At 38.7% G+C, this 17,134-nt stretch overlaps 2 protein-coding genes across 3 annotated transcripts in view; both read left to right on the plus strand.

Annotated features, from left to right (window-relative positions):
- Nucleotides 1-17,134, plus strand: part of LOC130215600 (zinc finger protein OZF-like) — a 110,730-nt gene that overhangs the window by 1,054 nt on the left and 92,542 nt on the right. The window contains exon 2 of one of the 2 annotated variants that reach the window (XM_056447446.1): nucleotides 2,448-5,619. The exons of the other annotated variant lie outside the window; for it this stretch is intronic. Coding sequence (XP_056303421.1) covers nucleotides 2,448-3,571 — 1,124 coding nt within the window. The 3' untranslated portion in view covers nucleotides 3,572-5,619. Of the gene's footprint in view, nucleotides 1-2,447; nucleotides 5,620-17,134 lie in introns of those variants that run through there. 2 annotated transcript variants of the gene reach the window in all.
- LOC130215606 (zinc finger protein 239-like) lies at nucleotides 10,673-13,481 on the plus strand. The gene is made up of 2 exons (XM_056447453.1): nucleotides 10,673-10,804; nucleotides 11,148-13,481. Exons 1-2 carry the CDS (start codon nucleotides 10,750-10,752, stop codon nucleotides 12,284-12,286), a joined length of 1,194 nt encoding a protein of 397 aa, XP_056303428.1. The 5' UTR covers nucleotides 10,673-10,749; the 3' UTR covers nucleotides 12,287-13,481.

Below are 17,134 nucleotides of genomic sequence, written 5' to 3' on the forward strand. Positions count from 1 at the left end.
AACACTGAGCCACTGTTCCACCTCAAAAATATGCATATATTCATTCATTAATTTTCCTTCGGCTTAGTTTCTTTATTAATCAGGGGTCGCCACAACGGAATGACCAACTTATCCAGCATATGTTTTACGCAGCGGATGCCCTTCCGGCACTTTCGGTTTCATTTTCACTGCTAAGTGCGGTTCATCCTTCCTGCAGGCTCTCAAACAATTACTCTGTTCCACAAACTGAACGTTATTTACAACTTTATTACCTGTTACTCACAGCCTATGCAGGCTCTGTTCACTAAAGTAGACTTTATTAACAGGCATACGCCCGCCCTCTCTGTGGTAACAGGCCACGGTCAGCAGCTCATGTCATGTGTGATTTCGTGGTCGCGAATATATCATTATATGATGACAGAAATGGCATTTTTGGGTGAAATATACCTTATAAATACAGTATGTGACTCTTTCAACACCATTGGTGTCAACGCTGCTGAACAACGTATGTAAAACAATGTGAACTTGTGCGGCCGCCTTTTCTTCTCTCCTGAACTTGAAAATATGATTGGCAGAATCGTAGAAATGCTGGATTAAGATCGTCTAGGGGGTCGAATTGAGATCGCGATCTTTTTTCGATTAATTGTGCAGCTCTAATTCATATATGTTCATTTATTTATTTATTTTATATAACTGCAGACGTTACAGTAGGCTGTTTCGCACTGTCATTGATCTGCATTTATGATCAAATCATGTTCATAGAAAGATTAGTAATGAACATTTATACACAAGTATTTATGTAAAGCAGGGGTCACCAATCTTGTTCCTGGAGGGCCGGTGCCCTACAGATTTTAGCTCCAACTCTAATCAAACACACCTGAACAAGCTAATCAAGGTCTTACTAGGTGTACTTGAAACATCCAGGCAGGTGTGTTAAGGCAAGTTGGAGCTAAATTTTGCAGGGACACCGGCCCTCCAGGACCGAGATTGGTGATTCCTTATGTAAAGGATCTGTGTTGTGGGAATGCGGGAATGCTTCTCACATGACATGTGAACGACCTGTTTAGCTTTACTGTAGACATTTCCTCAAGTGAAAATGACATCATCTGAACCTTTCTGTGTTACACCACACCCACCAAAAGGGTATCCATTTCGCAGTGGAAATGCAAGCCTGATAAAGGTGACCCATACCGACCTGTACCTCTCAGTGGAAACGGGCCATTAGAACATGCAGATCGACCTAACTGTGTGAAAATCTTGTGGCTCGTTTCCACTGACTGGTACGGTACGGTACGGTTCGGTTTGGTACGGGTCACCTTTATCAGGCTTGCGTTTCCTCTAACAAGGGTACCCTTTTGGTGGGCGTGGTGCATGACAGAAAGTTTCAGTCGACGTCATTCTAGCTCGAGGAAATGTCTACAATAAAGCTGTACAGGTCGCTCACATATCATATGAGAAGCGCTTCTCACAACACAGATGCTTTACACATAAATACTTGTGTAGAAATGTTTATTACTAACTTTTCAATGAACATGAGTTGATTATAACTGCAGATCAATGACAGTGCGAAACAGCCTACTGTAACGTCTGTAATTATATTAAATAACTAAATAAATGAACATATATAAACACATACAGCCCCTTACAGTCTCCGATATGTTCCCAACTACAGAAGAACTACATAAAGTAGACATTTCGCCCATATTTAATGTGCTCCTTTTTTCCCGGCTTCTCCTTTGTTTCTTCACGCTTCACTCTCGCGTTTGTCAGCGTCTGACAGGATCGAGTTTCAAAAGCACGTCAATAATCAAGCGCAGGTTATTATCATCAGCTCAAGAAGTTTGTTATTTCTGATATAATGTTAGACGCGCTCGAGCGCTAGCAAGAAAGCGAAACCGCTCGCGCCTCAGACTGGCTCGTAAAAAACTACGGGGCACTGGGTAAATCTGCTCTTCTTCTTGGCTTTGTGGCTGTTCATCAAGATGACGACAAGGTTTGTTTGAGCCCAGATCGACCATGGCTCGTTATTATATGTATAAATCATTCCGCTAAAATCTCTCGCTGTGTATTTCAAACATGGCGGGTTTTTTGTTTTCATTCTGGCTTGTTGCGTAAGCGAATGACGTACCTCTGTAAACCAATAGCGTTCAGCTGCGCGTGTGGCTCCGCCTTTTGGTACCCTTTCTCGTGTTTGGTACCCTTTCGAAAGGGTGCCGGAAAAGTGGTACGGTTCGGTTCGGTTTGGTACGCTTTTTGACAGTGGAAACGGCCATAAAAGCGTACCAAACCGAACCGTACCGTACCACTCAGTGGAAACGGGCCATTGCATCTTAAGTAAGCGCGTGTCTGCTGATCTGGTTATACATTGTATGTAGCACTGTTGTCCAGTGAGAGACACCATTTTGTTCTACTGTATGCCCACACATGTAGCAGAATGACAATGAAGCTTGGCTTGACTTCTTTTTCAGACGTGATGGTGAAGGAGGAGAGCGAAGATGAGGAGAAACATCATGTCAGAAGTGAAGAAGAAACTCGCACAAAGATTGAACGTAGCTTTTCAATGAAAAGATCAGCTGTAAAAGGTTTGACCTGCACTCAGTGCGGAAAGAGTTTCAGGCGCAATTACGATCTCAAGGGTCACGTGAGGACTCACACTGGAGAGAAACCGTTCACATGTACTCAGTGCGGGAAGAGTTTCACACAACTACCATACCTTAATAAACACATGAGGATCCACCCTGGGGAGAGACCGCACAAATGTGATCAGTGCAGCAAGTTGTTTTATATAGTTTCAGAGCTGAAGGAGCATCTTAGAGTTCATACAAAGGAGAAACCTTCATGCTCTGAGTGTGGAAAGAGTTTTACACGACGGTCAAGTTTAAGGAGACATCAGAAGATCCACAGTGGTGTGAAAGAGTTTGTCTGCTCTGAGTGTGGGAAGAGTTTTATTACAGCTGCACACTTGAGATTGCACCAGATGATTCACACTGGAGAGAAACAGTACGTGTGTTCACACTGCGACAAGAGATTCGGTCACTTAAGTGTACTGAAAGTACATGAGATGACGCACACTGGAGAGAAACCGTTCACGTGTATTCAATGTGGGAAGAGCTTCACGCAATTATCAAACCTTCATCAGCACATGCTGATCCACACCGGAGAGAAAAAACACAGATGTGATCAGTGCGGCAAGACATTTCTGAGGCCTTACGAGTTGCAGAAACATCTTAGAGTTCATACAAAGGAGAAGCCGTATTCATGCTCTGAGTGTGGAAAGAGTTTTACACGGCTGGCATATTTAAATGTACATCAGCAGATCCACACTGGCGTGAGGGAGCATGTGTGCTTTGAGTGTGAGAAGAGTTTTATCACAGCTCGAGACTTGAAACGACACCAGATGACTCACACTGCAGAGAGACCTCATGTGTGTTCGCACTGCAACAAAGCATTTAGGGATTTAGGATGTCTAAAATCACACATAAAGATCCACTCTGGAGTGAAACCACACAGATGTGATCAGTGCGGCAAAACATTTTTGAGGGCTACACATCTGAAGGACCATCTTAGAGTTCATACAAAGGAGAAACCTTAGTCATTCTTTAAGACTTTCACACATTAATGAAATTCGCCTTCTTGAAAACTCTCCTCTGTATTCACAAACACCAGATATCACGGTTAAACGTGTGTAGGTTAGCATAATCCCTGCCTAGGGCTCAGCAAAAGCTTCAATTCTCGTGCACATGCTAGTGTCTCATGCACAATGTCTCACACACACTATACTATATGTCAGTGGTCACCAAACTTGTTCCTGGAGGGCCGGTGTCCTGCAGATTTTAGCTCCAACCCTAATCAAACACACCTGAACAAGCTAATCAAGGTCTTACTAGGTGTACTTGAAACACCCAGCCAGGTGTGTTGAGGCAAGTTGGAGCTAAACCCTGCAGGGACACCGGCCCTCCAGGACCGAGATTGGTGACCCCTGCTCTATGTAAAAGCCAGAAGCTTTTTTTCTGACTGCAACAGATGATCAACAGTAAAAATGACTAATTTTACCCTCCCAATAGGGAAAACCACCAATAATCAAGAATGCATGATATGCTATCATAGACTTTGCAATCAAAAAATGTCATTATAATGGAAGTCAATGCAGGAAAAACAGCCCCCAACATAACCAAAGGGGAATCAGTTTGAGTGTATCGTTGAGTTTTAGAACAATTCCAAGCATTTTTTCCCAAAATATGCCAAAAAATAAGATTCGTCAACAAAAATCATTCCATTTGCTGACACACAGAGGAAGCTGTGGCCAAATTAAGCCTCCAAATCAGCCCGGACTGGATGAAAACATCCCCAATCATCAACCGGTTTCTCAGAGGATGACAAGCTGACAAAACATTGCTGTCACTCTGATACAAGTTTTTATTATGGAGAAATTAAAAAGGACTGCAGTGTTTGGGTGCTCGTTGTTTGTCTGAGATAATCAGTCAACCGAAATGTGTATATTCCAAGCTGAAGCACAAGTGGTTTCCGTAATACTGGTTTATTTGATGGCTTTTCCCCCAAATCCACCGTGAAAAACTAAAGAATAAATACAAAACAAATGTAAACAAACAAACCTTAGAAACTTCAAACACAAAATACTAATATAAAGCACAATACCTCGTCGACTGCATGCTGTATGAATACTCTTTCAATCTCTTGTTCAAGCATGGGCATTGCTAGGCTTATTTTAGGGGGGCTGTAGCTCATCCCCCTAAAATTTTTGCGATTAGCTCCTAAACTATACACTAAATTATCGCCTCAGTCCTCTTTAAATTTGAAATGAAAACAGCGGCAGAATTTGTCTCCTCCCCGTATTTTGTTTTCCATTTGATCAGCGAACCACAGCTGTGCAGATATTGCAGCTATTGAAATCTTTTTGGCTCGAAACTTCCGGTCTCATTCACTTCCATTCATTTTTAAACGTTAAAAACAGCTCGTTTTGCTGCTTGATGTTGCAAACTGACGTTTTCTTATTATATTATTCTACTTTGTCTGTATAGTCATGAAAACACTTGCGTGTAGAGCCAGTAGTTTGACCGTTTTCTGCCGTTTATTATTCCTAGTCATTTCTCCCATAGGCAACTGAATCGGAAGTTCTAAAACAATCGCACAAACCAGCGCACTTCCGCATCGAAGAATAAGGTCAATACCATACAGTCTTGCACAGAAAAGATTAAACACAATGACAGAAACATTTAGTGAATGTACTCATTTTAACTGTCAGGGTCACAGAATAGAAACATCATGTGTTGTCTTGTATTAAAATATATATTTATTATTTATTATTATGACTCAGATTGTTACATGTGTGAATTAGCCTGTAGGTTTAAACAAATATTTATATTTATGCCATTTAATTAGAAAAGTGGCAGTTTTATTTATTTAATACATGGAAACATTTAATTAATAATATTTATTTAATTAAATATATATTTAATGCATTGTACTAGTAAACGGGCATGTTGAGCCTATTTGGCTTATTCAGAACTCAAATTGCTATGCTTGTCTATATAATAGAGTGCTAGTTTAGCATACAACCTTACCATATTAGTCAAATTAAATTATTGTATTACTATTAAATTATTACTTATAAATGTAATATTAGGCATATATATATATATATATATATATATATATATATATATATATATATATATATATATATATATATATATAATTTATTTATTTCTTACCTCATAAGGAGCTGAGCCCCCCTAAAATGAATATCCTAAAATCGCCCCTGTGTTCAAGTCCATTGCATTTAATACATCCATTTATGCTAACATGCAAACAGTTCATGTTTGCCGATTGTTTGCTTACAGGAAGCAAGAACCTTACGGGCAGTCAACCATTACATACAAATAAATAAAAGAAAAAATGTATTCACAAATAAATGTAACTTATTTTCTTAACTATAAAAATAGAATTAGAAAACATAAACAACTTATATACATAATATACAACATAATGGCAAACAGTTCTAACGGCAAACAGCGAGCAGTTCTTGTCACATGACTCACGGTGCACTCATGGCATTCATTCAACTGGGTGTGTCTGGAATGCGTGAGTGCGTCATGCTCATACTTGCCAACCAACGTTTTTTCCAGCGAGTTTCTCGTATTTCAGACCTATCTCCCACCACCCTCCCGTTTTGTTATTTCTCTAAAAAAAACTCCTGTAATTTCACCCCGCGCCCGGTCCTCAGCTTTTTCGTACTGTCTGTAACACCCCCAGGTTGCCAACTTTGGTATAGTATCCAATCGCAGCAGCCGCCCGAAACCCGGACCACTGCCGTAGATCACTGAGAATAACCGCAAACAGCTGTTAGATCTCAAAACGAGTGTTTTCAATTCCAGAATCGCATCGATTAAATCGTCCATGATCTTTAGCGTAGCTTGTCAACGAACTATGGGTCTGTGCAGTAAAGCTGCTCAATCTGAAAACTGCTGAAGAGTTATCCGAATGCGCATGTAGATCGCCTTTGATTAATCATGCAGTGCTAACCCCGCCTTTTAATTACAGCTGAATAATCACATCTCCTGCAATGCTGTTCAATATTCACTGCTCTGACTCCACTGTTTCATAATCGCACAATAAACATCACTTTATGCTTAAAAGATATTAACCAAAGTGAAAAGATTTTCAAAATGTCAGGCGCTTTTCTAAACATGTCCAGTTGGTGGCGCTTTAGTAGCACACAATTGTTCCAGCTGAGACGATTTGGTTGCTTTGGAATCCATGACAGTGGTGAACATAATGACAATTAGTGAATGTAAAATGTACCAAACGGTAATATTAACCTCTCCTTTGTTTTTCAGTCATTGGTCGATGTATTTGTCCCGCCCCTATAATTGTCAACACCTCAACTGTGAAAACAGATCAATCAGAATCAGCTTGATTTTGCCAAGTGTGCAGAAACACACAAGGGATTTTGTGTGTTTTTTAGGAGCTCAGGGTACATGCAGGGTGCACATCAACACAAGAACACAGAAGGACATTTAAATAAGTGGAAAATAAAGTAAACAATAAAAATCTTAAGTTATACATCTACATGGTTTATGTGCATTGTGGACGTTTTTAACTGTACAAATAAATGAACATATTTATATGAAAGTATTTACAGTTAAGTGGCTTTACTGGTTACACAATTGTTCTGTTTTACTCAGGAATGTGTAATAATGGGATACTGAAAGCACAGAATGAAACTAGATTAATTAAAACTTAAGACATTAGGGTTAATTCATTCATAACTCGTTGAGTTTGAGTTCTGCTCAATATGATCAGCTTAAGAGTTATAACTGAACTTACTGTGGTGATATTCAGTATGACAGTGTGCATGTACATCTAGCTTTGTCCCTCTTCCATCATTTAAACATCTTTTTCCTCCAATAGGTCTTTAATTATTTCTCTATTTATGTCTGCTTTGGTATGTTCTCCCCAGAGTAATATGTGCATCAAATTCCTCATAAATAACTTCATTTTCCTCCAATACATACTTGCATCTAAATAATAAATCCAAATCTCTACAGTGATATAGTTTTGCTCATTTTCTACATCCAGTTCTCTAAAAGCAATACTTTCTCTAATAAATGTTATCCAACCTCCACCGATTACATCTGACACAATCAATCATATCCTCCCAGATTAGACATGTCACTCGGATAATACATAACATCAGGTTTAGCATTTAAAAAACGGTTTTACTAATTTGTTATAGTTTTTGTTTTATATTGTTTTGTTTATTATATATAAGCAACGTTTTTAAGGTGCCTAATAACAGGATTTTTTGTCTACATTAGCAATTTTTTTTTTTTTTATGATCCGCCATTGTTCCCGCCTATCGGCGATGACGTCGTCAATGACGCGTTCATTCAGCGTCGAGTTTTCAGAGCTGAGGTGAGTCGTTGACGCTTTTTCTCGTGTTTACACAACAATAAAACACACTTTACAGTTTATTAAAGCGACAATCTGCGACTAGTTTCTGCATTGAGTTCACCTCTATCTGTGTGTCTGCTGACCAAAACAATACAGCAGGCAGAGAGCAGCTCTGAGAGGATAATATTAGCCTAGTGTTTGAGTTTTACTTTGTGAGTTTGTTTGTTATTTAGCTTGTATATTAACTTCGATGTAGAAAACATAAAAGTAATCGTTTGTAGAGCTGTTTGTTTTCTAATTGTTTTTTATTTTCCCAGTTTCTGTGCTAATACTGCTTGCAAAACAAGTTATTATAATAAATATGTGTGTATATGTGTATATATATGTGTGTGTGTGTGTATATGTGTATATATATATATGTGTGTGTGTGTGTATGTATATGTATATATGTGTGTATGTATATATATATATATGTATGTATATATATATATATATATATATATATATATATATATATATATATCAGTTTTGTTTTTCTCTCATTCATATTACTGATATCTTTAGAGCTACACATTGGCACATTTATTGGTGTCAGCTGAGTTAGCAAATTACCTAAAAGTGTTGGGTAAGTTACTTTTAAAAAGTAATAGATTTCAAATTATTGACTACTAAAGAAAATTGTAATTTGATTACATTACTAATAGCTTAATGTAAAAAGTAATCAGATTAATGAAGTTACTTTAAAAAAGCTATAAAAATACTAAAACTGCAGCTCTTCAAGTTAATAGTAATTAAAAGTAATTTAATATTTACAGAAAAACATACTCTCATCATTCACTTGTTCCAATTCTGTTTGCCTTATTTTTTTAAAGACGTTTAGAAAAAACACTGGATACCTGTAACCACTGACATCTGTTGTATCTATACCGAAATGTGTATGATTCATACAAAGTATGAAGCTGATTGGTCAGTTCTTGTTTTGTGACCTGCGGTTTTCAACTTGGTGGGCCTGGTAAATGCGAGGGTGCGCTATCCGCGTGTTTCCATTGGATATAACAAACTTGCGCACACAAAAAGACATGATATGTGAATGGCTCCGTAAGCAGCTACGCTTCCCTTCACATTCAGAATATACCTTATGCTGAGTTGGGCCACCGTGTTTTTGGGCGCCGGTGTCTTCTTTGGTGACTAGTAATATTGTGGAATGCTTTCTGTTCAAGTGCTTGAACAAGTTGCTGGTCGAGTTAAAAGCAGTGGAAAGTTCTTTAGAGACTGGACATAGACTGACAGCAATATTTTAGTTTTACGCTCAATGAAATCAAAGTAATGTCAGTATTTCCACTTGAAGCAGCAGCCACTTTCGTCAACAACCATTTCAGCTCGCGTTCTCCAGCTATTTAAAAGTGAATGCTCATTAACTGATCTTGCAGCAGAAAACGTGATTTAAAAATAGATTTTTTTTTCATTTAAAGACTATATTTGTAACACAATTACACTGAGTTTAGTAACTGTAATCAAATTTCATAAATTTTAATTGTAATTCGTTACATTACTGCGTCCCCAAAAAATGTCATTATAATACAGAAACGCCTTACTGTGGAACACCTTACAACTAACTCTGTTACATATTGTGTCACCTATAACAGTAGTTCTCAAAGTGGGGCTCTGGACCCCCTGGGGGGTCACTTGGTGATTTCCAAAGATCTCATATATTTTATTAAACTATTAGAATTATTATATTTTATCCACAACCTGCAGAATATACAAATGTTTTTTACTTTAAATATATTTTATGTATACTTAATATTTAAAAGTTACCTAAAACAAATGCAAATAAAAAGTCATCAGCCTTTCAATTTTTTTTTCCCACTGGATTGCGACCCCTGAGGTTATTATGCTAGATTAACATCACAGCAATAGCGTTAGTTGCAGCAGATTGATTTTCTGGTACAATGGTAAACTCTGACACCTTTACAGCACTCACTGTCATGATCACCAGCGATCTAACCACCTGAGGTCGCTGGTAAGCACTCACATTCACATGGACTACAATTTATGGACTACATAGTCAGTCATGCCACACACACATCTGCTCCAAGTCTCCACTGATTAGACTCCCACAGCTGATGCTGCTTCTGGACTGATTTCCACACTAAATAAACAGCACAGAATCACTCACTGTTGCTGAGTCTTGTTTATCTGTAAAGTGACAATTCAACGCGTTTTCTTGTTCTTGTTTCTCCGTGTTTTTGACCTTAGCTTTGTTTGCATTTTTGTTTCTGTCTGCCGCCTGCCTTCCGACCTCTCGCCTGTTATAGTTACTATGATTCTGGATTTGCCTTTATACATCTGTTTGCACCTGTGTTGACCATTGCTTGCCTGACTACCCAATAAACCTGCACGTGGATCCTCCCCTCAGTTGTCTCTGTCACTCCCCGTGTTACACTCACATACAGAAGTATAGAAATAAAGGCCATGACTGAACAAGGAGGACGATCTCCAAGTGGCTCCAAGTCCCAAAAATTAAACCAAGAATAGCCTTGTGCCTGTGCTGTTTTGTGTCGTCAATAAGCATGTTTATATAGTTCCTATTGGTGTGTGTGCACCATTGTGTGCAATATTTGTATGCTTATAACCACCTCAGAGCGTAGAGGGGGTCACGAGTCACTGGTGTTGTTATTTTAGGGGTTGTGGGCTGAAAAGTTTGAGAACCCCTGACCTATAAGATATAACACCATACTATGTTTTATTTCCTCAATCCGTGTAAATGAATCAGATTTCTCTTGTTTCTTCTCCTGAAGCTCTGCCGCCATCAGTGAAAGACAAAGACAGAGTTTATTGAAGGACAGTGAGAAGATGAGTGATCCAGAACCCTGCAGAATTAAACAGGAAGAGACTGAAGAACTAATAGGTTTGTGTTTTCTAACGTTTTGATTGGTCAAACTTTTCCAGAGGGGTATTGCACAAATGTCGAATCAAGAAAGCCAGGATAAGAGAGTGCAGCTTGACCTAGCTTTATCAGGTCCTCCTGGCTTACTCAGTTGCACATTTGCTGATCCAGGATAAGAATGAGCCACTATGTCAAGCCTGATGTAGATAGCCAGGATTAGTGTACATTGGTGGCATTTGTTAACAGACCACGTGATCAGTAACAGAATTAATGATGGAAGCATGGATAAAACCCTCTCACCCACCAATCTGGGAACTCTCATTACTTTCATCGTTTATTTTAAAAATGACCTCTTTATTTTCAGATGTGCTGGTGGAGGAGAGTGAAGAACTGAGTGAAGATGAGGAGAAACATGTCAAAAGTGAAACTGAAACTCAAACAAAGGTCAAAGACAATTTTATAATAAAAAGGAAAGATTTCACCTGCGCTCAGTGTGGAAGGAGTTTCAGCCAGAAATACGACCTCAACGTGCACATGAGGATCCACATTGGAGAGAAACCTTACATGTGTTCACACTGCGGCAAGAGATTCAATCGTTCAGGACACCTGAAAAGACATGAGATGATGCACACTGGAGAGAAACCACACAAGTGTGATCAATGCGGCAAATTATTTCCATGGCCTTCAGATCTGAAGATCCACCTTAGAGTTCATGCAAACGAGAGGCCGTATTCGTGCTCCGAGTGTGGAAAGAGTTTTACATATCTGTCACATTTAAAAGGCCATCAGAAGATCCACACTGGTGAGAGAGCGTTTGTGTGCTTTGAGTGTGGGAAGACTTTTATTAAATCTGGAGACTTGAAACAACACCAGATTATTCACACTGGAGAGAAACCGTTCATATGTACTGTGTGTGGGATGAGCTTTAGGCAATCATCACATCTTCATCAACACATGCTGATCCACACCGGAGACAAAACACACAGATGTGATCAGTGCGGCAAAACATTCTTGAGGACTTCAGATCTGAAGTACCATCTTAGCGTTCATACACAGGAGAAACCTTATTCGTGCTCTGAGTGTGAAAAGAGTTTTAAACGTTTACGAGATTTAAACTCGCATCAGCAAATCCACACTGGTGTGAGAGAGTTTGTGTGCGTTGAGTGTGAGAAGACTTTTATTCGAGCTAGAGACTTGAGACGACACCAGAAGATCCACACTGGGGACAGACCGTACAAGTGTTCACACTGCGACAAGAGATTCAGCCAATCAGGGCATCTGAAAGCACATGAGAGGACTCACACTGAAGAGAAACCGTACAGATGTGCTCAATGCGGGAAGAGTTTCAGAGCTTCGTTTCTCCTTAATTTACACACGCTGCGCCATACTGAAAAGAAAAACCATAGATGTGATCAATGCGACAAAACATTTTTGAGGGCTTCAGAGCTGAGGAAACATTTTCAGGCTCATACACAGGAGAAGCTTTATTCGTGTTCATGTTAAGAGAGAGTAAACATCACTAGCTATGTTTCCATCCACCTATTTCCATGCGTATTTTGGAGATGCGCATAAAAACATGCACATAACTGAGGATAAAAACTTTATTTGATAAGAAAAGATGCGAAATAACTGCTATTGAAACACTTTTACCGAACAAATTCCAGTATGTGCATTAAAAAAGGTCATGTGATTTTGTTATAAGAGATCATGTGATGATGAAAATCTGTGTGAATGGACAAACCAGCAGGCTGAGCACACTGTAAAACATCTGAATGTTGTTTTGGTCATTTTAAAACGCCTGAACTGTTTCAGTATTAGTGTTCTTATATTATTAATGACCTACAGAATCAAGAGCGTCTGTACTTGGCATCTGACGCCTTCAAACGCCACCGCGCGTTCACTGCGTGTCAGGATTACCTTCAGAGGCGCAAGTCATTTAATAAATGAAGAAAAGATTGACACAGCTTCTCTAAACGCAGCAAATTAAATTTTTACTGTTGATATTTGGCGCCAGTTAATCAGGAAGTGACGATTTTGTTCGCTTTGACTCGTTGGATGGAATCGCTGCTTTATTTGCACGTCTTTCATGCGATAATCCAGTTGTGCGCATAAATTTAATTAGCATTTTTGGTTGGAAACATAGCTACTGATATTTACCTTCCTGAAAACTCTCCACTGTATTCATAAACATCAGATTTCTGTCACTAAAATATTTGTGATTGTGAACAAGAAAATAATAAACGGTTCAATTAAATAGATAAAGGAGAAACAGATCGGTTTGACTGTGCAGTGGAAATACCTCACACTTCCTGTGCTGAATCATTTGCCGTCGGTATGCAGAGGAGTGATCTGCTCTCAGGCTGCAGGTGGGAGAGACTGCTGTACGATGATTGGGCCGCCTGTCAGTGCTCTGAGGCAGGGAAGGGCTCGACGGCATCACCCGCAGCTCAATGAGAAGAGTAAGAACGGTACAGTACGGGAAACACTAGCTGGCAGTAGATGTCTATGTTTTTCTGTGTCGAGCTCCTTTGCTGGTGTTTTGTTTTTTTTGAACGCTACCTTAACGTACAAGTGGCTCAAATTCGCTCATTTTGAGGCAGGAACCGGCGGACGTGCAACAACTTTAATCATAAGGTAAACACAAAACAACAGTCTCCAAGAACGGTACAGTACAGGCACATGACAGTCTATAAAAATCTCCAGCAACACAAAAAAAGTCGCTAGATTTGTCGCTAGTCGCTTATTTGAAAATTTGTCTGTAAATATATCGACTAAGTCGCTAAATTGGCAACACCTTGCCTTCGGATGTTTGCCTTGCCTTCGGAAAGCACGTGCTCTCATGAATAATTAAGAAGCAGGGTCTTCTCATTGGATAAGAAAACTCAGCTATGAATAATAATGAGAAACCGATGTATCATCACTTCACTAGCAGATTCGCGATACGTCACCGATTTTGATCCCGCCCCCAAAAATTATTTTAAACCCAGAAGATCAAATTAGCTGACAAAATTATCCAGTTTTCCTCACAATTAACTCTGACAGGTGCTAACGCTGTCTTAGCTGACGCTCAACACACACAAGTCTGATAAAATCTCAAAATAAAGGGTTTCGTGAACATTTAATTCACAACTGACAGCAGTTCGATTGACGGGTGATCCAGTCAACCATAACCAGAAATTCTGTACCCCCGTCACTGTCCACCATACAACCATCTAGAATACATGATAACATGGTGTCAGGGATTTGCTATTAAAACATCTCATTGTAATGGAAATCAATGGGGCAAAAACAGCCACCAACATAACCAAAGGGTAGTAAATTTGAGTGTATTGTTGAGCTTTTTAAAAATTCAAAGCCTTTTCCCAAAATATGTCAAAAATATGATTCATCACCAAAAATCATTCCATTTGCTGAAACAGAGACAGTTGTGGCCAAAATAATCCTCAAAATCAGCCCAGACTGGATTAAAAACACCCCAAGAGCACATAGTGGTTAAATGTGGTATTTTCACATGTGTTCGGGTCTCCTGGAAAACACCCGTAATTTCACCCCGCCCCGGTTCTCAGCTTTATGGTACAGTCTGTAACATGTTTGCGTAGCTTGTTAGTGAACTATGGGTCTGCAGTAAACGCTGATCAATCTGAAAACAGCCGCTGGAGGTTTACAGAGCCAATTATCCTGCCAAAATGCAGATGAAGTTCGCCTTTGATTAATCCTGCAGATATAACCCCGCCTTATAATTTACATCTGAATACTCACATCTCCTGCAATGCAGTGCAATATTCACTGCTGTGACTCCACTGTTGCATAATCGCAAAGAATAAACACTTTAAGCCTAAAAGATATTCAATAAGTGTGTCCACCGAAGTGTTTTAAGAGTATCCCATAACTCTTTTTCATTGTCACAGTAATCTTTTTAAAATTGTAAGTTTAACTGTAGTTTAAGCTTTGTCCCTTTTCCAGAGTTTATATTTTTCCTCCAATATGTCTTCAATTATTTCTCCATTTATGTCTGTTTTTGAATCTCCTCAGAGTGTTCTGTGCATCATACTCCCCATAAATAACTTCTTTATTTTCCTTCATTCATACCTTTTTTAGAAACTTCCACTTAAATTTCACATTTAACTAAATAATAAATCTCTACGGTGATATATTCTTGCTCATTTCCTACACCCAGTTCTCTAAAAGCAATACTTTTTTTCTGATAAATGTTATTCATCCTCCCTCAATTACATGACACAGTCAATCATATCCTCCCAGATTACAATCTAGATTGGGTTTTAAACATGTCTCCAGTATATTAAACAATATAATAACATTAGGTTTATAATTTATATAATTTATGTTATATAATTTACATTTTCCTAATTTGTGCTACTATATAATTTGTTATAGTTTTTGTTTTATATTGGTTTATTTATTATATAAGCAACGTTTTTAAGTGCCTAATAACAGGATTTCACCTCAGACATGAGTGAGTAAGGTGGTGGTGTTTTTTTTATGATCCGCCGTTGTTCCCGCCTCTCAGCGATGACGTCGTCACTGACGCGTTCATTCAGCGTCGAGTCTTCAGAGCTGAGGTGAGTCGGTTCTCGTGTTTACACAACAATGAAACACACTTTACAGTTTATTAAAGCGACAATCTGCGACTAGTTTCTGCATTGAGTTCACCTCTATCTGTGTGTCTGCTGACCAAAACAATACAGCAGGCAGAGAGGAGCTCTGTGAGGAAAATATGACCTCCGTAACTTATTTGTGTTGGTGTGTTTGAGTTTTTCCACGTTCCTGTTTGTTATATGGCGAAATATGATATGTGAAGGGGAAAATGGCAATCTACTGCAGCATTAATGTTTATTTTGTTGCAGAAAAATAGTTTGTGGGGCTCTTTGTCTTATTATAAAATGGTAATTAGTTCATGCTGCAAACACCGAGTTTAAAATGAGCTGATCTGCTGCTGATCCTGAATGGCTGATTAATGAGTGTTTATAGTCTGAGGCTCATTTTTTATTATTATCAGAGCCGCTGAAATCCTCTTTATGTCATGTCAATAGCTTCTTTTATTACCTCATTCATTATACTGATGTCTTCTGATCTTCAAATTGCCACATTTAGTTAATGTTATTGGTGTTGACTTGAGCAAATTAAATAATCACATATTGTATCTCCTACAAGGTTCAACATTATAACATGTTTTATTTCCTCAATCAGTGTAAATGAATCAGATTTCTCTGTTTCTTCTCCTGAAGCTCTGCCTCCATCAGTGAAAGACAAAGACAGAGTTTATTGAAGGACAGTGAGAAGATGAGTGATCCAGAACCCTGCAGAATTAAACAGGAAGAGACTGAAGAACTAATAGGTTTGTGTTTATTCATTACTCTTCATTAATGAGACTGAACAACAGTGAGGTTGTTAATATTTAAACACTTCATCAGTTTTAGTACTTTTTTCCATATAGCAGCTAACATATAGATGACTAGAATTAATCTTAGCCTGGTTATTAGCCTGCTAGCTGCAAGTAATAAATCACTATAGTAACTTTAATTCATTAATTTTCTTTTCGGCTTAGTCCCTTTCTTAATTCGGAGTCGCCACAGTGGAATGAACCGCCAACTTATCCAGCACATGTTTTACACAGCGGATGCCCTTTCAGCCGCATCTCTGGGAAACATCCATACACACTCATTCACACACATACACTACGGACAATTTATCTTACCCAATTCACCTATACCACATGTCTTTGGACTGTGGGGGAAACCGGAGCACCCGGAGGAAACCCACACGAATGCAGGGAGAACATGCAAACTCCCCTCAGAAACGCCAACCGACCCAGCCGAGGCTCGAACCAGCGACCTTCTTGCTGTGAGGCGACAGCACTACCTACTGCACCACTGTGTTGCCCCTGTAACTTATTTTAGCCAAAGAATATAAAATAACCAAGGCTGTTTCTCAATACCAAGTTCGCAAAGTTCGGACTTGCGTCCTTGGAAGTTCAGACTGGCTAAGTTCACACTTTGAAGAACAAACTACCAAGGACTCAAGGACACAAGTCGGGTACTACTTAAAATGGAACGGCAGTGTACTTTATAATCTCACTTAGCTCACCAAGGATTCATCGGTTTTACTGTTCATTAACAATAAAATGATTTAATTATATAAAGCACGACCCTGTAATTGATAATGTTATGAATGAATATTTTTGATTTAAGAAAATATAAATGTAAATAACCATAAATGTGAAGTGAAATGGGTTACTATACACAGATTCGTGTCTTTGATTATCTAGATTATTTAGATTTAATAAACTACTGTTGACATTATACAAGTATAAAGTACGAGATGTGATTAATA

The sequence above is a fragment of the Danio aesculapii genome, chromosome 22 (genome assembly GCF_903798145.1).
Source record: "Danio aesculapii chromosome 22, fDanAes4.1, whole genome shotgun sequence".
NCBI classification, from domain to species: Eukaryota; Metazoa; Chordata; class Actinopteri; order Cypriniformes; family Danionidae; genus Danio; species Danio aesculapii.